The 19,488-nt window shown below is 39.6% G+C and overlaps 2 protein-coding genes across 6 annotated transcripts in view; both read left to right on the top strand.

Moving 5' to 3' along the window:
* Positions 1–6,780, top strand: part of sc:d0284 — a 39,937-nt gene extending 33,157 nt beyond the window's left edge. For 3 of the 5 annotated variants that reach the window (XM_087234889.1, XM_087234888.1, XM_087234890.1), the window contains 8 exons: positions 1–239; positions 338–583; positions 1,372–1,626; positions 1,721–1,963; positions 2,041–2,125; positions 3,221–3,269; positions 3,376–3,608; positions 6,438–6,780. The exon at positions 1–239 is cut by the window's left edge and continues 115 nt beyond it. In XM_087234889.1, coding sequence (XP_087091015.1) covers positions 1–239; positions 338–583; positions 1,372–1,626; positions 1,721–1,963; positions 2,041–2,125; positions 3,221–3,269; positions 3,376–3,608; positions 6,438–6,495 — 1,408 coding nt within the window. In that variant the 3' untranslated portion in view covers positions 6,496–6,780. 5 annotated transcript variants of the gene reach the window in all.
* A 2,553-nt stretch (positions 6,781–9,333) lies between these two features.
* Positions 9,334–19,477, top strand: LOC147847088 (B-cell receptor CD22-like). The gene is made up of 12 exons (XM_087237992.1): positions 9,334–10,053; positions 10,178–10,231; positions 10,504–10,824; positions 10,923–11,168; positions 12,508–12,762; positions 12,854–13,111; positions 14,529–14,783; positions 14,865–15,098; positions 15,173–15,269; positions 15,378–15,426; positions 17,764–17,841; positions 17,928–19,477. The coding sequence occupies exons 1-12, from the start codon at positions 10,008–10,010 to the stop codon at positions 17,997–17,999; spliced, it is 1,965 nt and encodes a 654-aa protein (XP_087094118.1). The 5' UTR covers positions 9,334–10,007; the 3' UTR covers positions 18,000–19,477.
* Positions 19,478–19,488: the final 11 nt, after the last annotated feature.

Below are 19,488 nucleotides of genomic sequence, written 5' to 3'. Positions count from 1 at the left end.
TGAAACAGCATTCTGGACAAAAACACGAGTTAAAGAGGAGAATGAGGAGTTTTCTGATCTGTCTGAGGACCCTGAATACAGTCAGAGGCTTCAATATCTGGGAGATAAACAGAGGAATTGCTACCTCAGACTGAGTCATGTGACAAAGAAAGATGAACGAGTTTATTATTGTAGATTCACCACTGAAATAGCTGCTAATAAATGGATTGGCGTTCCAGGAGTGCGTCTCTCTGTGACAGGTGATTCTCCTGAGGTTTCTCTCTTCTTGTGGTCATTATGTAGAATAATAATCAGTGTATGAGAGCAGCACTAGATATAATGTGTGTGTTGTGTTCAGATCTTCAGCTGGAGTCTCCTGAGAGAGTGACAGAGGGAGATTCAGTCCGTCTGACATGTAACAGCAGCTGTAAACTGACTGATACACCAACAATCACCTGGTACAGAAACTCACAGCCAGTAGCTACAGGAAGTATTCTAAATGCACTCTTCTTCAGTTCGGTCAGTAGAAGAGATGCAGGCTACTATAGCTGTGGTGTGCAGAAACACAAAGACATCTGTCCTGCTGCTTATCTTGATGTCAGATGTAAGTATGTATTTCGTTTACAGTCTGCCCTCTTTCTTTAAGTATTCCAGTGATATACAGAACATAGGCAAACATTTCGAAGTTGTATCACAATAATGTAATATAACATTATAACAATCTAATATTGCTGACTTCTCCATGACTTAAGTGTTATGGCAATTTTAAAGTTAAAATACTTTCTAGCTCTTTCAGTGTAAATTTAAATCATAGCATATATTTACCCATACTCTGCAGACATCCAAATAACTTTGCTCCTCTTAACTATGCATATGCTTGATCGTGCAGTGATTAATACAAATCAACACTATTGATAATGGATGCTACAAAAATCAGGGGAATGCACTTTGAAATAGTAAGCTTCATATTTCGGCGTTAAAATCTACTAAATTGTTCCTTATTCAAAAACGGTCACCATACTATAACCCTTTATTCATAAATGTATTTATTGTTTTCAACATTTGATGCAGCCTGATTAGTGTAAACAAGGCAGGATGGGTCCGTGCTTTCATGTTGTTCATGTGAACTTCTGAGCCCACATCTATAGAGGACACGCACACTCGCAAAATAATGACAATAATACAGTAAACTACACACACACTGGGGTGCGCTGAATGAGGGGTGATAGATATGTACATTTTTCTGCAAGTTTTGAGGAGGGTTTATGTTTTTAATTTATTTAAATATGTGTTACCATAGGAAAGAGAAGCTGATCCAGTGTTTACATTTTGTTGAGAGAAAAAATGAAACAAATGGACAATTTTTTACTTGTTTACATGTTTCACCTGCAGATGCTCCAGATACTCCTGTGATCTCCTCCAGTGGATCTGCTGTAATAGTGGAGGGAGATTCAGTGACTCTGAGCTGCAGCAGTGACTCAAACCCTCCTGCAGAAATCAGCTGGTTTAAAGGAGAAACACTTGTAGGATCTGGAAGAATCTTCAGCATCTCAAAGATCAGCTCTGATGACAGTGGAGAATACAAGTGCAAGGCCAGAAATGAACATGGAAAGAAATACTCTGCTGGTGAAACTATAAATGTGCAGTGTGAGTTTATGATGGCTTAGTAACTGTCATAAACTTATTATTTGATGTACATCTATTGTTGATTGTTAATATCTTCTTTCTCTTTTTTTTAAAGATCCTCCCAGGAACGTCTCAGTGTCTATAAATGGATCAGCTGTAATAATGTCTGGAGATTCAGTGAGTCTGATGTGCATCAGTGACTCAAACCCTCCTGCTCTGAACTTCAGCTGGTTTAAGGAGAATCAAAGCTCAGCTGTTGGATCTGGACAGAGTTTCAGTGCAGTACAGAGTGGACGCTTCTACTGTGAGGCTCACAATCCACATGGAGCTCAGAGATCAGACGCCGTCACTGTCACTGGTGAAGCTTTCACTTCATAAAGACTCCAAGTCAGCAGTTCTGCTTTGAGCATTAATCTCATATTCTTCATTTTTCAGTACGTCACCGTTGGCATGTCTGGTTGGGGATCACAGTGGCGTTTATAGGATTATTACTCATCATCCTTATCATTGTGTTCATAATGTAAGTTTACTTAAAAGTCATTCTCAATTACAGTAGAAGTAAATTTTCTCATGTATATGTGAATATTACAAAAACATTCTCACAACTAACACTATTAACTACTGGCTTATAACCTGCCTGATATTGATAAATTAATAAAGTTTTAGTACTTATAAACCATGATCCTCTTCACCCCTAATCCTACACAATACCTAAACCCAACTACTACCTTACTAACTATTAAAAACAACCCAGGCTAACTCTGAAACTGCTCATCCTGTGGACGTTTCTGGAGCCCGCAAAATACATCCCGATAGGTCTGTATTTTTGCCATTTTTGTATTTTGCAAATCTGCGAAACTGCTTTTTCATGTCTCAAATTTCTTTTGCCAGTGCCGTTCGCAACTGCTGTTCCCGCGTAAATTCACCAGAGGCCGCTGTCTAACGACTGTCTGTCTGACTGCCTGGCCGGCTGACCAATCCAATTGACTCCTTCCCTAAACCCAACCAATTTTATCTATTGACCCACCCACCTACTTGCTTCCCCTAAACCCAACCAAACGGTTTACAAAAGACGTCTAGAAAAAGAAAAGCCCTCGTCTGATTTAACTACGTTTTCGGATTTTACCAGATTCCCACCCTGTTGTTCACTTGATCATTTTATTTTTTGGATTCTGTTTTTGTCTTACCTGCTTTCTGAAACCGCTCTGCCCTGGACTCGAACCTCATCTTCGTGGTCTCTGCGTCTCAAGTTCGCTGACATACATGACGAACTAACAAGACAAACTGATTGCGGCGGAAAAGCCCTCCACACGGAGGTAAGCGGTCAAATTGTTAGCATGAAAAGGAACGGCGTCATACCACCCCATATCGTTCGTTTATTAAAAAAAAAAATGCTGAAATAATACGTACGTACCTCTGGCTTCATAATCCGCGGTCTCCAGAAGCATCCACGGGACTATGTTTTCAGAATGAGCCTGTGTTGATTAATAAGCAGCTAATTAGTAGTTTATTAAGCTAATAGTCTTAGTCAATGGTTTGTTATTGGTGTGAGTTGTACATTAAATTATACTGTGACTGTGAAAAAAACTCAGCTTACAATGTTTGTCTACCACAGCAGGAGAAACCGAAAAGCTCCAAAAGCTGCAGACGTCAATGCGAAACAGGTCAATCATCCACACACATCTGACTTTACAGCTGCTCTTGGGAAATATCTCATTGTGCTTTTAGTTCAGTTTCATGTGTGAAGCAGTTGGCTTTCTTTCATTTCAGGATGATCTGTATTCTAGCATAACTGAGAGTGGCGTTCGTGCTTCTCAATCCGCCGATTGTGCTGATGCCATGTATGCTAGTGTTTCATCCAGCAAAACTGGAAGAGATGAAAATACAGAGGAGATGCAGTACGCAACTGTCCAGATTCACAAAAAGAAACCGAAGAAGAGAGCAGAAGAGAACGAATGTCACTATGACAATATCGGCATTCACCAACTGGATCCTGCAGTGAGGTGAGAACAACAGTAATCTTATACAGATCATGTGATGCTCTTTTACACAATGTAAAATAAGTCTAGAGTGTTCCCAGAATGCATCTGTGACATTTCAGCATTAAATACCTCTTAATCATTAATTACAAAAGTTTTTTGTAAAAGTTTCGTAAATTTTTGTATGTACACATTTTAGATACAAATTTTGTATCTCTTTAAATGCAAATGAGCTGCTGCTCCCTGCCTCCTTTCCAGAAGTGGAGGCTTTGTAGTTTGTGCCTCTGCTACTTCAGCTACACTTACTCACTTTAATTTCGGGGGTGTTAATGTCTATTGAAGAGTTGGGGGGGTAATGTCAGTGACTGGTATTGAAGAGTTTGAGAGTGTAATGTTCGTGATTGGTATTGAAGAGTTTAGGGGTGTAATGTTCGTGATTGGTATTGAAGAGTTTAGGGGTGTAAAGTTCGTGATAGGTATTGAAGAGTTTAGGGGTGTAATGTTCGTGATTGGTATTGAAGTGTTAAGGGGTGTAATGTTCGTGATTGGTATTGAAGTGTTAAGAGGTGTAATGTTCGTGATTGGTATTGAAGTGTTTAGGGGTGTAATGTTCGTGATTGGTATTGAAGAGTTTAGGGGTGTAATGTTCGTGATAGGTATTGAAGAGTTTAGGGGTGTAATGTTCGTGATTGGTATTGAAGAGTTTAGGGGTGTAATGTTGGTGATTGGTATTGAAGAGTTTAGGGGTGTAATGTTGGTGATTGGTATTGAAGAGTTTAGGGGTGTAATGTTGGTGATTGGTATTGAAGAGTTTAGGGGTGTAATGTTCGTGATAGGTATTGAAGAGTTTAGGGGTGTAATGTTCGTGATTGGTATTGAAGAGTTTAGGGGTGTAATGTTCGTGATAGGTATTGAAGAGTTTAGGGGTGTAATGTTCGTGATTGGTATTGAAGAGTTTAGGGGTGTAATGTTCGTGATAGGTATTGAAGTGTTTAGGGGTGTAATGTTCGTGATTGGTATTGAAGAGTTTAGGGGTGTAATGTTCGTGATTGGTATTGAAGAGTTTAGGGGTGTAATGTTCGTGATTGGTATTGAAGAGTTTAGGGGTGTAATGTTGGTGATTGGTATTGAAGAGTTTAGGGGTGTAATGTTCGTGATAGGTATTGAAGAGTTTAGGGGTGTAATGTTCGTGATAGGTATTGAAGAGTTTAGGGGTGTAATGTTCGTGATTGGTATTGAAGAGTTTAGGGGTGTAATGTTCGTGATTGGTATTGAAGAGTTTAGGGGTGTAATGTTGGTGATTGGTATTGAAGAGTTTAGGGGTGTAATGTTGGTGATTGGTATTGAAGAGTTTAGGGGTGTAATGTTGGTGATTGGTATTGAAGAGTTTAGGGGTGTAATGTTGGTGATTGGTATTGAAGAGTTTAGGGGTGTAATGTTCGTGATAGGTATTGAAGAGTTTAGGGGTGTAATGTTCGTGATAGGTATTGAAGAGTTTAGGGGTGTAATGTTGGTGATTGGTATTGAAGAGTTTAGGGGTGTAATGTTGGTGATTGGTATTGAAGAGTTTAGGGGTGTAATGTTGGTGATTGGTATTGAAGAGTTTAGGGGTGTAATGTTCGTGATTGGTATTGAAGAGTTTAGGGGTGTAATGTTCGTGATAGGTATTGAAGAGTTTAGGGGTGTAATGTTCGTGATTGGTATTGAAGTGTTTAGGGGTGTAATGTTCGTGATAGGTATTGAAGTGTTTAGGGGTGTAATGTTGGTGTTGGAATTTAAGAGGTTGGGGGGGGGGTATTGTCGACTGGTATTGAGGAGATGGGGGAGTAATGATGGTTAATTGACCGATATTGAAGACTTGTGAGGGAAATATCCATGATAGGTATTGAAGAGTTAGGGGTGTAATGTCGGTGACCAGTATTGAAAAGTTAGGGGTGTAATGTCAATGACCGGCATTGATGAGTTGGGGGTGTACTGTCAGTAATTAGTTTGAAGAGCCTGGGGTGGTAATGTCAGTGACCGGTATTGAAGAGTTTTGGGGTGTAATGTGTGACCAGTACTAAAGAGTCGGGGGATAATGTCAGTGACTGGTATTGAAGAGTTGAAGGGGGTAATGTTGGTCATTGGTATTGAAGAGTTTGAGAGTGTATTGTTGGTGATCAGTATTAAAGAATTTGGGGGTGTAATATTGGTGACCAGAATTTAAGAGGTTGGGTGGTCGGGACGGTGGGGGTGGGGAGGTGGGGTAATGTTGGGGACTGGTATTGAGGAGATGGGGGAGCAATGATGGTGAGTTGACCGGTATTGAAGACTTGTGAGGGAAATATCCATGATTGGTATTGAAGAGTTTAGGGGTGTAATGTCGATGACCGGTATTGAAGAGTTTGAGGGTGCAATAATGGTGACCGGTATTGAAGAGTTGGGGGTGTAATGTCAGAGACAGGTATTGAAGAGTTAGGGATATAATGTCGGTGACGGGAATTGAAGAGTTGGGCGGGTTATGCTTTAACTACTTTAATTTATTATTGAAATTATATCGTCCTCTGTAATATTGACATTTTACAAAACTGAAGACAACAGTGGAGGTGTATATGTTTATTCAAAGGCAGAGTTACTGATATAGGGAATCAGTCCTGTTATGCTGCTAGTAGTTATGATGAAATTAGATGAATAATAGCAATTTTCTTCATAAGGCTCTATTAGGAGTGTGTGACAAATGTTGGCTCTAATTAATTTTAAAGTATGATTTCATTATTATGCAGTTTAAAGTAGAACATCATAATGTTCACATGATGTGTGCTGTTATGATAGAGAACTAATGTGTTTTTCTTTATTTGAATTGTCTTTTTTTAGGCAGTCAAATGTGGAGACTGTGGAAGAGGGTTCAGTGATCTACAGCTGCGTCAGATGACTGTGAGACTGCATGAATATAAACAAATAGTAATTAAACCTTTTGATTTAAAGTGTGTTTTATTAATTTAGGTGTCAATTTAACAATTCCTGCCATATTATTCAGTAAATCAGTTAAACAGATTGCCAGAAAATAAAACAGAAAAGGAGCTTTCGCATTGTCATTGGGTCAGTGTTTGAGTCTTTGTATATTTGTGTTTGTAAAACATTTGTTAAAGATGCATTTTTTAAATGTCTGTTTCAAATATTTCTGATACTAAATAAACCAATTTTAAGTTGTTCTTAATTTCAACTCTTTATTTACCCTTGTTGTAGCCTGCGGTTACTTTAGCGCTCAACTCAAAATAACACATGCAGTCATAGCCCTGTGGAATGAGCTAAACATCATCAGAAACAAAAATAACTGTGGCTATGCAGTACTAGTGACATATGGTTAATATTGAGTCTGTACAGCTTTGTATACAACTATACACAATTGTAAATATAACAGGAAGAATATGATAATAGGGCCATCAAAGTGATTAGTGCAACTATATTAAGAAAATGCCAAAAGCACTGGTTTAATCTTTTTGACTAAAACAACAGTGAAATTCTGATGATGAGGTATGAAAAATTATATTGCAGTTTTTGCATTCCAAGAAAGACTTTTGTGAACAAATGCTACAATTGTTCCACCCGTGTCATATTTGATCTATTTAGACTCTCCATATTAAACAACATTAGTGAGAAATAATTTCCATTAATTCTCCATTCAACTGTTGACGTATGTAGAGATGCTGAGCTTTACTGCAGGGTTGAGGTTCTCTATGAGGCTATTTCCTCTCCCTTCCTTATCTATAGGCCAGTACCAAGGAAACTAAAAGCAAAAAATAACTTTTTTGCGGTCAGCGTGACAAAATCCAGTATTGCTCAATATCCTTCATAATTCTTCAGAAAGAAGTTTCCAGGAAGTGACTAGAATAATTAACAAGTTTTTATACTTGAATATTTTTTTTAATAAAATTCTGTCCAAAAGCAAATATATTCTGTTGTATCCTGATGGTTTGATTTGGCAAACAAAAGAAAAGAAAACACTTTATGTATCACTAACAAGTGCCAAATCTTTTAGCTTTAGTGACTGTGTCAGAGTGTCTCTGACTTGCAAAGCTTGTGGTTTGTTTGTGGTCATACTGATGATACTTCGTTGCAAACCAAGAGTTCTTACAATGACCCCTGTCCACTGTTGAAAAAGCCTGAAGTGTGCTCATGTAAGCCCTCCAGGTCTGTCTGACCTTATCTGAGTGGCTTTTAGAGCCCAGTCTGTAGTAATAGTCACTAGTGCAATTTTTGAGATCAGGAACTTTGGTTTACCTTTTAAGCCTTAATTACACTCACTCTTTTAAACTTTGCTCCCATCCGGGTCACAGCACTAATATAATCCCTCCAGAACTGAGTGGGACTGAAACAGGGGATTACAGCATGGTAGGTTGGCACAACAACACCATAGTCTCAAGTGTATGTTGCTTGTTGACCATTTTGAGATCAGGGTAGTGAGATGTCTCTGCACAGATTCAGTTATCCTCACGTCCTTAAACCACACTCCAGGGTCACGGCACCAATGTAACTGGTATGGTAGAAATGCACACTAACAAGTAATGTTACGTTTAAGACCTTATTGTCTAGAGTATGTTGCTAGTGGACCTCCTTAGTTCAGGGGAGTAAGAGCTTTACCTATTCTCACTACCTTAAACCACACTTACATCCAGGTCATGGCACCAGTGTAACTGATAAGTAGGCATGGTCGGTGTGCACACTAACAAGGACACTAAAGACCACATTCTTTAAAATACATTGCTAGTGCTATTTTAAGATTAGGGGCATGAGGTTTATCTGCACAGCTTCAGTTATTCTCAACCCCTTAAATCTCACTCCCATCAGGGTCACGGCACCAATGTAAATGACATGGTAGGACTGCACACTAATAAGTACGGTAAAGCCCAGATCATCTAGAGTCTGTTGCTAGTGGACCTCCTGAGATCAGGAGAGTGAGGTTTAGCTCAAGAGCTTTAGATATTCTTACTACCTTAAACCTCACTTCCATCCAGGTCATGGCACCAATAAAACTGATAAGTAGGCATGGTAATTTTGCACCCTAACAAGGACACTAAAGACCACATTCTTTAAAATACAATGCTAGTGTGTATTTTAAGATTAGGCGCATGAGGTTTATCTGCACAGCTTCAGTTATTCTCAACCCCTTAAACCTCATTCCCATCCGGGTCACGGCACCAATGTAAATGGCATGGTAGGACTGCACACTAACAGGTACGGTAAAGACCAGATTATCTAGAGTCTGTTGCTAGTAGACCTCCTGACATCAGGAGAGTGAGGTTTAGCTCAAGAGCTTTAGTTATTCTCACAACCTATCGGGTCACGGCACCAATTTAAATGGCATGGTAGATAGGCAAACTAACAATGATCCGAAGGACCACAGTCTCTAGAGCAGGGGTACTCAAATATAAATAATTTTGTTTAAAATGTGTTTGCTGGGATTCATAATGCCGTTTTGCGTTCCATACCTGATGATTGCTACAGTCTCATTGCAGATTTAACACATTGGTTTTCGGCTTCCCACTGGAAGCACGAATGCATATTTATTTGTCCACTCAATCATAAATTCCCGGTTTTCAAAATCAGCTTTTTATTTATTTTCAACGGCAAGTTTTGAGCATGCCTTTTTTACGTCAGATATTCACACTGTTTGAAAATGATGAGAATGCCTGTTCGCCTGTCACAGTAGATAAAACTGACAGCCCGAAGTGTGCAAGATAGCGAGCATGTGAGTGAGCGAGTGACGCAGTTGTTATGTTGCTATAGCGATGCTGGCTGTTACAACTGCTGTGATTGGACATAGCTGAAGCAGCCAAACGGAGCAGAATCCTCAAAGATGTATCACGGAATCACAATTGCGCACTCCATTGAAATCTCATTTGGATTATGATTAAATTAGCATGCTGGTTTTGGCATCGGTCCAGAATTATTTGTGTCTAGGTCCGGGTGCGGGCCAGAGTCTGCCTATTGAGTACCCCTGCTCTAGAGTGTGTTGCTAGTGAACCTCTTAAGAAAAGAGGGGTGAGGATTAGCTCCACAGCTTCAGTTTTTTCACCCTTAAACCTCACTCTTATCCGGGTCATGGCACCAATGTAAATGCTAAGTAGGCATGCTATGTGTGCACTGTAGTAAGGGTGCTAAAGAATGCTTTGTTTCTCAGATCACAACTCTTATTAAAATATTTAAGGGTAAAATATAAGGTGTCATTTTGTTGTGAGTCCATATCAGGATTGATCAATAAGTATGCTTCATGGATTGTGCACCTGTCTGTGTTATCGTTCACTGTTTTCAGATTTGACCACTCATCTATGAATTATATTAACTTGTTTTACCGGCCATTTAGTCTTTTTTTTTTCTTGTTGTGTGGGTTGAGGATAAGAAAGAGGAAGAAAGATTTTCTGTTTGCTATTCTTACTGTGAGAAATGCATCAGTTTTACGCTTGCTGGAGATCAGAGTCGCCTGAAAACGGTAAGGGTTGTTCTGATTAATATGTGAATATAACCTGATCTATACTGTAAAGGAGACTAAAGAGACATAGTCACAATTCTCGATGTACAGTTTTTCGGTTAACGTGTGTGTTGTGATTTTGTAGTGATGTCAGGGAGAATGGCTACTCTTTCTCTGGTGCTTCTGCTCATGATACACAGTGAGTCAATGGAGAATTCATGAACATTACGTAATCACTTGTTTTTAAATAGCGAATCTCTATCTATCATCAAACTCCATTTGATTTTGTTGTTGCAAAAACCTCAAGTTGAGGTTCAATCAGGGCTAAATGATCAAAAATGTTAGCCGAAATATCCCACCCATGATTACATGCACTGTACTGTAAGATAATGACAGGGTAAAAAAACAACAACATTTGTTATGATTATGAAAGGATCATTGTGGCTGACTCATCTCTTTAACATGTTTCAGGGGGTTTTGGCCAGTATGATTGGTATGTGAATTACCGACCATCTGATATTTGCGCACTAAAGGGTTCAACAGTGAGTATGACTTGCTTGTACCCTACTGGATACCAGATCGCAGAAGTGTTCTGGACCACAGCAAAGAGTGTAAAACTTTCAGGCCATAGAATCAGCCAGTGGCGTTGCTTTTCAGGATATCAGGAAAACTGCTACTCCATCACTATCAGTGAGGTGACACAGGAGGATTCAGATGATTACTATTGCATATTCAATTGTTTATGTGACAATGTTATCACTGGTACTCCAGGAGTGCGTCTCTCTGTCACAGGTGACTCTCCTGAGGTTTCTCTCTTCTTGTGGTCATTATGTAGAATAATAATCAGTGTATGAGAGCAGCACTAGATATAATGTGTGTGTTGTGTTCAGATCTTCAGCTGGAGTCTCCTGAGAGAGTGACAGAGGGAGATTCAGTCCGTCTGACATGTAGAAGCAGCTGTAAACTGACTGACACACCAACATTCATCTGGTACAGAAACTCACAACCAGTAGCTACAGGGAGTATTAGAAATGAATTCATCTTCAGTTCAGTCAGCAGAAAACATGCAGGCTATTACAGCTGTGGTGTGCGGGAACAGAATTACATCTCTCCTACTGTTTATCTGGATGTCCAATGTAAGTATTTTTCTATTTGAAGTCTTTGATTGACTTCACCTTTTGGATGCCCCAAAGCAGCAGACAGTCACAGAGTGTGAACACAGAGTACAGTTGTGTTGTGTTGAGTACAGTAACTTTTTGCCCCTGCATGACAATGGGGTATTCAGATCATAGAGAATGAATTACAGATATTAGTCAATAAGTGTGCAGATATGAGCCCATTGAACAAAAATGAGATCAATTACAGGGCCCAAATGGTAAACATTTTATGCATTTTGCCTCTACACCTACATGGCAATGGTGTATTTGTGACTACAAATACATGAATCTGGAAATCACACTGATATTTAAACAGAAGGAACAGGCTCAGTTAACTTTGTGTATATTTGGATGTCATAAGCTGCGTCCCAAATTGAATACTTATGCACTATTCTACGCCATTTTGAAGTATAAATAGTGTAAGAAGAGTGTTCACACTGAAAACTCTAAAAATAATAGGTGCACTTTAATTACCCGATGATGTGCACATTTAACCGGTAAACAAGTGAGTAATAATAGACACTTCATGCACTCAACGACCACAGCTATGCTCACTTAGTAAAATGGGCGAAGCTATCGGTCGCACATGTTGACTAACTTTATTTATTTTGAATTGACAAAGAAACTCTTACGAAAGTGATTTTAGCGCCACCCGATGGAGAATGTGGTTATACTCATGGCAGGTGTTATTTGATAGTCTAGTCATTTATTTTACTAGTTTGGCGACCGTCAAACGTCATCAGAGAAACGGGTTGAATTTCCGCTAAGTAAAAAAACATTAGTGCTCCATTTGGGACGACACTACATACATGTACTATGCTGTGTGTAAGTGCATAAGTACATAGTGCATCGTGTGCCATTTGGGACGCAGCTATACTTGCTTAACATTCAGCCATTTTCAAGTGATCTAAAAGAGTATGTCAACGATATAATCAAAGATCTGGTGGATTATTTTTTTTTCCATCATCCTGCAACATAATTTTGTAACCAGGACATATTCGTACTAAGCCGGTTTGCAAGGTAGCCCAGGCACACATAGTCATAAGCCACTGGTGTTAAGCCATTTTGCTAATCCATATCTAATCTGCTTCCAACCATGTTCAACTCAGTAGCCGGTTTTAAGTGAGCATTCATGTTTCAATCAAGCTCTATGCAAACATAACTTTTGTGTATTTAAAAGGAAGGAACTGATTGTGTTTAACTTTGTGCTTTAACAATATATATTTGAATGTCTTAGTAAATCTTGTGTGTCATCATTTTTTATTGTTTCATTTTTATCTTGATTAACATCTAAAGTTGTAAATATTGCTGTTTGCAGACCCACCAAGCAGCGTCTCAGTGTCCGTCAGTGGATCTGCTGTAATAATGTCTGGAGATTCAGTGACTCTGAGCTGCAGCAGTGACTCAAACCCTCCTGCACAAATATTCTGGTATAAAGAAGGAACATTCATTAAATCTAAAGACATTTACAGAATCATAAAGATCAGCTCTGATGACAGTGGAGAATACAAGTGTAGAGCCAGAAATGACCATGGAGAGAAATACTCTGATCCTGTGACTTTAAATGTCATGTGTGAGTAAACAATGATTCAGTAACTTTGATGTTAATCCTTGAAACATAACTTGTGAGGTGAAAACTGTTGTTTGTTAATGGTTTGTTTTAGATCCACCAAAGAGCGTCTCCGTGTTCGTCAGTGGATCTGCGATAAAAATGTCTGGAGATTCAGTGACTCTGAGCTGCAGCAGCGACTCAAACCCTCCTGCTCTGAACTTCAGCTGGTTTAAAGGAACAAAACTTCTGAAAAATGGAAGAATCTTCAGCATCTCCAGGATCAGTTGTGATGACAGTGGAGAATATAACTGTAAGGCCAGCAATAAATATGGAGAGAAGCTCTCTGATTCTGTGACATTAAACATCATGTGTGAGTACAGTGAACTTCTGTTTTTTAATCTTTAGATCTGACTTACATTTTATTGAATGATGTTTCTGTTTTTAATAAAAATATAATAACTTGGTGTTTAGCAGGTTGTCCAGTGAATCTGTTACAAGTGTTCATTATTTCAACAATGGTCTTTAAAGGGGAAATAGCATGCCCATTTTTCCAACGCAATCTCACAGCAATTCGTAACTTTTTGATTTAGTGGCTAATTCGTATGAATTCATACAATCTAATTCGTACAATTTAGTATAATTTGCTCATCACCCAATGACGATTTGGGTTGGGGTTAGGGGTGGGATAAGGTCCACGCCTTCTTTTTAAAATCGTAAATTTTCGTACAACTGAACTCGTACGAATTAGACACTAAACTGACAAAACGTGAAATACTTACGTTTCCTCGTGAGATCACGTTGCATTTTTCATAAGCTCATATTATTCCTTAGGGCCTTAATAAATAAATGAATAACTTACAGTGGTTAAATTTATCAAATGTACTCAGTGCTTAATTTGTGTATTGCGAGGTCCGAGAACAGATCCGGGTAATGGATCTGACATGTTACCTGTGAATGTAGAGGGGGTGGGGGTTGGCGTAGCGTTGGATAGCGGAGGGGTGTCACAGATGAAAGTGAAAAGAACGAAAGTGAACAAGGTTGGGGAGTTGCGGAAGAAACAGCAGATGGGGGATGAGGGCTTTGAGGAGGGGGATCAGTAAAATGAGGTGCTAGATCAGTTTCAGAGGTGCCGGATCTGTTCCAGCACAAATTAAGCCCTGAAAATAATAATAATAATAATAATTCCTTACATTTATATAGCACTTTTCTGGGCACTCAAACCGAGCACCTCCCGCACCACTTGCGTCCTCAGTTATGTCCGCGCCTAGGGCGGCAGAATAGAGAGGGCGGCATCCGCAACACCTCACTCACCAGCCGCCTCCTCAGTTATATCTGACTAACCCCCAAACCATACCTGAGCTCAAACTCCTCTCTTGCCTAGCAAACGGGAGGGAGCCCCAGGCTTGAGGATCTTATGAGCTCAGGGCTCTCTCCCGGGACAGCATGCCAAACACACTTTATAATCAATAATCAGCTAAGTGTCACCTCTTGAACAGGAATTATGATTCTAAGTACAACTCTAGAGGTGTTGTTGCATTGTTTAAGTTTGCAACACAGTTTGCGAATGTTCATTGGAACAATGGATTTGGGAAACATTAAATCAATGAACTATGTTCGTAATGATGGAACTTGCAACCTTAGTTGGTTAACGATGGTTTCGGAAATGCACCCTTGGTTGATTCAGGCAACTCATGATGGTTAAGGCTTCACCTCAAGTTTTTTTTGAAGAATTTGATGTTTTCTGTGATGTGGTCACTGGCAACTAAATATATTTACCATGTTTCTAGATCCTCCAAGGAAACCAGTAATTTCCTTTTATCGATCTGGTGTAATAGTGGAGGGAGATTCAGTGACTCTGAGCTGCAGCAGTGACTCAAACCCTCCTGCACAAATCAGCTGGTTTAAAAGGAATAAAAATATGAATTCTGGAAGAATCTTCAGCATCTCCAAGATCAGCTCTGATGACAGTGGAGAATACAAGTGTAGAGCCAGAAATGAACATGGAGAGAAATACTCTGATCCTGTGACTTTAGATGTTCAGTGTGAGTTAAGAATCACCTACATTCTAAAAAAAAAAAAAAAAGATTCACAATTTTCTAATTTTTGTCGATTTGGATTTTTAGATCCACCCAGGAACGTCTTTGTATCCGTCAGTGTGATAGTGTTTGGAGATTCAGTGAGTCTGATGTGCATCAGTGACTCAAACCCTCCTGCTCTGAACTTCAGCTGGTTTAAGGAGAATCAAAGCTCAGCTGTTGGATCTGGACAGAGTTTCAGTGCAGTACAGAGTGGACGCTTCTACTGTGAGGCTCACAATCCACATGGAGCTCAGAGATCAGACGCCGTCACTGTCACTGGTGAAGCTTTTATCATCACACTCCTGTAACTTCATCAGTCTGGAGAGTTAATCGTGATCTGCTTCGTCTTTCAGTTCATCCAGGTGCTTGGAGAAATGTGGTGTTTGTGATCGCAGCGGCATCTGGAGGACTATTCATCATCATCATCATCATCATACTACTATTTATAATGTAAATAAAAAGAGTATATAATTTACTTTCAAACCAATGCGCAATGATATGTGATTGTTGATTTATACACAAAATAATTAAATTATTTGCATGTGTTTCCTCTTGTAGCAGTCAAAAGAAGAGGATAAACCGAAGATCTGCCGTACACCAGTATGAGGTACGATGATCAAAGAACAATATGTTTTGTAATCAGTTCTTAATCGGCTATTAAGCACCCCTGCCACCCATCAGTGTTCATTGGTTAACTTCAAAACACACATATGCTACTTACAAACTCTGTGGTCTGGTCAAGAGAATGCATTCTTCATTTACTTGGGTATTTACTCTGGGAAACCGAATGTAAGTACCTTGGAATTGTCTTCATTGCTCAATTATACCAATCCATGGTCATGGAAAATTAGGTCTAGGACATCAAAGAAATCCCAAGATATCTTGGTCAAGTTCAAGCTGGCAACATCACTGGTTTACAAGGTTAACTCAATCTTAGTGGCCAAAATCTTCTGCTGACCTAGTCGGTCCTCCAGCGTTTTATCCTCCAGCATGTTATCACGTCAAAGTAGCCGAGGTTTTAAAAGGCAGTCCACCAAAATATTAATTGTCAAGCTGGATTCAGTGTAAGGGCATCTGTGAGTATCTACATTTAAACACAGAGCAGACCGCATGTCAGGATTGCTTCAGTAATATAATACAGAAAATTTTAAGTCACAGTAATTAGCCATCATCTTTCTTTAAAACAAATCATCTGTTTAGTCACATCCACTGGTTTCATTTTGATGTCTGTACCAAAGTGTAACAAGAAGGCCATTTTCACCATGACCCATTCAGCTATGGCACCACTAAAAAGCCAAAGCTTTCGAGCTTAAGTCCAAGCCTGCTACAAGACCAGTGTCATTGCCCAAGAAGACCCTCCTCAGATGTAGAAGGTCACTTTGGAGACACAGCTCGCAATTACCCTCATCCCAGAGCCATCAAGTCTAACCAGGTACAAGAGTTGGCACCCATGGTTGCCCCATTGGAGATAGTAGTAGTGCTAGATTTGTTTGGATTTAGGTCTGGCCTAATCTTCCAACCCTGCCACAGAATTGCTGCTTGAAGTCCAGCTTACATTGTGCCTGTTTTAATAATCCTAAATGATTGCAGCCTGTCTGAGTTTTTCTCATGTCAAATTGTAAGATCTCAGTTGCCATAATGTCAGAATGCATGACAATGAAGATGTGCCAAACACGGACCTGCAGGAAAACTTGAGTTCTGGGATGATTCCTCACAGCAAACTTAAACAATTTGACGATTGAACAGTTTGAAGATGTTTGAAGATCATCAGATTTCATACGTCTATTGGCTCTTGGATTGACAAAAAACAGAAATGTGCGCACATCTAGAAAATCTTGAAGGCAGGTGCTTTATCAAAAAAACAAACATTTGTAGCAAAAGATCCAAAGAAAATCGGTCCACTGCCACTTTAGCTCTCAAAAAAAATCTTTAATCACAATGTGTCCTGGATTGACACTCATCATAGCTGAAGTCACAATGCAGTATAAAGTCTGAAATCTTCTGACACTGCCAGAACTTCATTGGAAGGCAAATTTGATCAAGGCTTAAGAGCAGTATAAATATAATAGACTCATTAGTATCTGCATAGTATCTTCATGACCGGTCACAAGTGTCCATTGTCACTCATTGTACCATCCAGCCTCCAGATCCCTCCTCCTCTTCCAGTACCAGCCAGCCCCTCCACCCACTACAACTGGCTTTGTTTCAGCTCTATTATCTGTAGCTCCATCTAGTGATTTAAGTTTGGCAGCACCACATTAAATATCCCCCAACTCCACCTTGATCCTTTGAGACCCAGACTCCACCTTGGCCATCCGACTCATCATCTCCTCCTTGGCTTTCTGCTTCCCCAATGAATCAGTAATCCTTCAGGTTCTTCCAAAATCGAGGTATCAAGTGTATGTCCATGTAAGCTTCTCTCATTCACTTGACGATCAGACTTCAAAATGGCATTGGGGATTGCCCCAAGGGAACAAGGTATTAGAAGTTTCGAAGTGTGTGACTAAAAGTGGACTGGAACACAGCCCACACCTTCAACTCTTCTTCTTCACCCGGGTCTTCACCTGTCCTAGCTCCTCTGTCAGTTGTAGTGACTCAATGTATGCATCACTACATCACAAACTATGTATTCCTCTGCCATAAAGCACACCTATTACCCACCATTGCTCATCGCCAGTACTATATATAAGCTATATAGACTCACCTAACTGTATATATACCATTTAAAACCAACTGAAAACTTCTTGTTTGCTATTTTTCTAGCTTTAAGCTGTCAAGGCATTCATGCAGTCCACCAGTGTGCATGCATCAGATCAAGTTACCTTCACTTTTACAAGCCTGTTTACCTTTTCTGCCCATTATTGAGTCAACTTTACCTTATTTTTGTCATATCCCTATCTGTAATATACAATCAAGTCCCTGTATTTTCTTTGTTTCCCTGTAGAACAATTGTCCTGGTATAAACAGATACACAGCTCTTGACCCCAACTCCAGATCTCCAGACCAGTACAACATGCTCAGTGTAAGTGATGTCTCAGATGTGTGCCAAAGTGTTTGTGCAATCAGAGATCTGGTAATAAATGATAATTGTTTTGTGTTTTTCATTAGGCTGTCCATACCAGACCTGCCCTTCACCAGTCGGGCCGTTCAGAATATGAGAATCTGTCAAGAAGTGGTTAATCACCAAGTCTATTCAATCAAGAAAAAAAGTCCACTTTCCTCAAGTTATTCACAGTTAAGAAACATCAACAGTTAAGAAATTAATACTAAGCAGCTACCATGTTGAAGAATACACGCACTTCACAGCTACCAATGAAAAGGAAATGCATCTTTAGAGTTTTATTGTGAGAGTGTGTTGGTGTTTCTTGTACTGTAGAAAGTAATAGGTTAACTCAACATGTGACCTCAGTCTGTAGTGACTGTGTAGTCTAAATATTAAATGATCTTTCCATTGTCAAGTCAATGTCAACACTGTTCTTTTTGCAAAGTTTGCAATAAATTACACAACTGACACATTTGAAACTTGTATAAACATTTGTCTACACGAATTTTGGATGTGTGCATGTTGATCACTTAATATATGCAAATTAAATGTTTTTTTTTTTTTTTAAACCTATCCCTATCTTCTGTCATCTCTTGCCTGCGTTTAACATGACGACGAGCTAAACATGTTTATTCCTGCACATTTGAATAACATTTAATTTTCTAAGCAAGAAACTTTTCTCAGCAAATGGTGACTGACTGTTGCACAACTCAGAAAGTCCACAGACATCATGGCTGAAAATGTGGTTAATGAAATGCACACATGATTCAAGTCAGGCTGGTCTGAGTATTTCAGAAACTGCTGATCTACTTGGATTTTAATGGTCAACTATTTCTAGGGTTTGTAAAGATTGGTCCGAAAAAGAGGAACTATCTAGTGAGCGGCACATATGTGGGCGCAAATGCCTTGTTGATGCCCGAGGTCAGAGGAGAATGGCCAGACTGGTTCCAGCTGATAGAAAGGCAACAGTAACTCAAATAAGCACTCGTTACAACCGAGGTCTGCAGAAGAGCATCTCTGAACACACAACACGTCCAACCTTGAGGCGGATGGGCTACAGCAGCAGAAGAGCACACCGGGTGCCGCTCCTGTCAGCTAAGAACAGGAAACTGAGGCTACAATTCACACAGACTCACCAAAACTGGACAATAGAAGATTGGAGAAACGTTGCTGCTCTGATGAGTCTCCATTTCTGCTGACACATTCGGATGGTCGGGTCAGAATTTGGCCTCAACAACATGAAAGCATGGATCCATCCTGCCTTGTATCAGCGGTTCAGTCTGGTGGTGGTGGTGTAATGGTGTGGGGGAGATTTTCTTTTTTTTTTTTGGCACACTTTGGGTCTATTGGTACCACTTCAGTATCGTGTCAACACCACAGCCTACCTGAGTATTGTTGCTTATTTTATGTCTATCCCTTTATGACCACAGTGTACCCATTTTCTAAATCATCTTAGACTGGTTTCTTGAACATGTCAATGAGTTCACTGCACTCAAATGGCCACTACAAGACGGTACTAGTAAGGTGTACCTAATAAAGTAGTCAGTAAGTGTATATTCTGACTCTCAAAGTTTATTAGGATACTATTTTATTTCCAGTTATGTGGGCAGGAATCAAAAAAGAGGA

This window comes from Danio rerio, chromosome 1 (genome assembly GCF_052040795.2).
Source record: "Danio rerio strain M-AB ecotype USA chromosome 1, GRCz13ab, whole genome shotgun sequence".
Taxonomy (NCBI): Eukaryota; Metazoa; Chordata; class Actinopteri; order Cypriniformes; family Danionidae; genus Danio; species Danio rerio.
The sequence above is the reverse complement of the archived record's forward strand: the minus strand, read 5'-3'. Positions and strand labels throughout refer to the sequence as shown.

Coding starts and splice junctions, on each gene's coding strand:
- LOC147847088 (XM_087237992.1), top strand. CDS start 10,008: ATGCATCAGTTTTACGCTTGCTGGAGATCAGAGTCGCCTGAAAACG. Junction 10,054..10,177: donor ATCAGAGTCGCCTGAAAACG/GTAAGGGTTGTT, acceptor GTGATTTTGTAG/TGATGTCAGGGAGAATGGCT. Junction 10,825..10,922: donor AGTGCGTCTCTCTGTCACAG/GTGACTCTCCTG, acceptor TGTTGTGTTCAG/ATCTTCAGCTGGAGTCTCCT.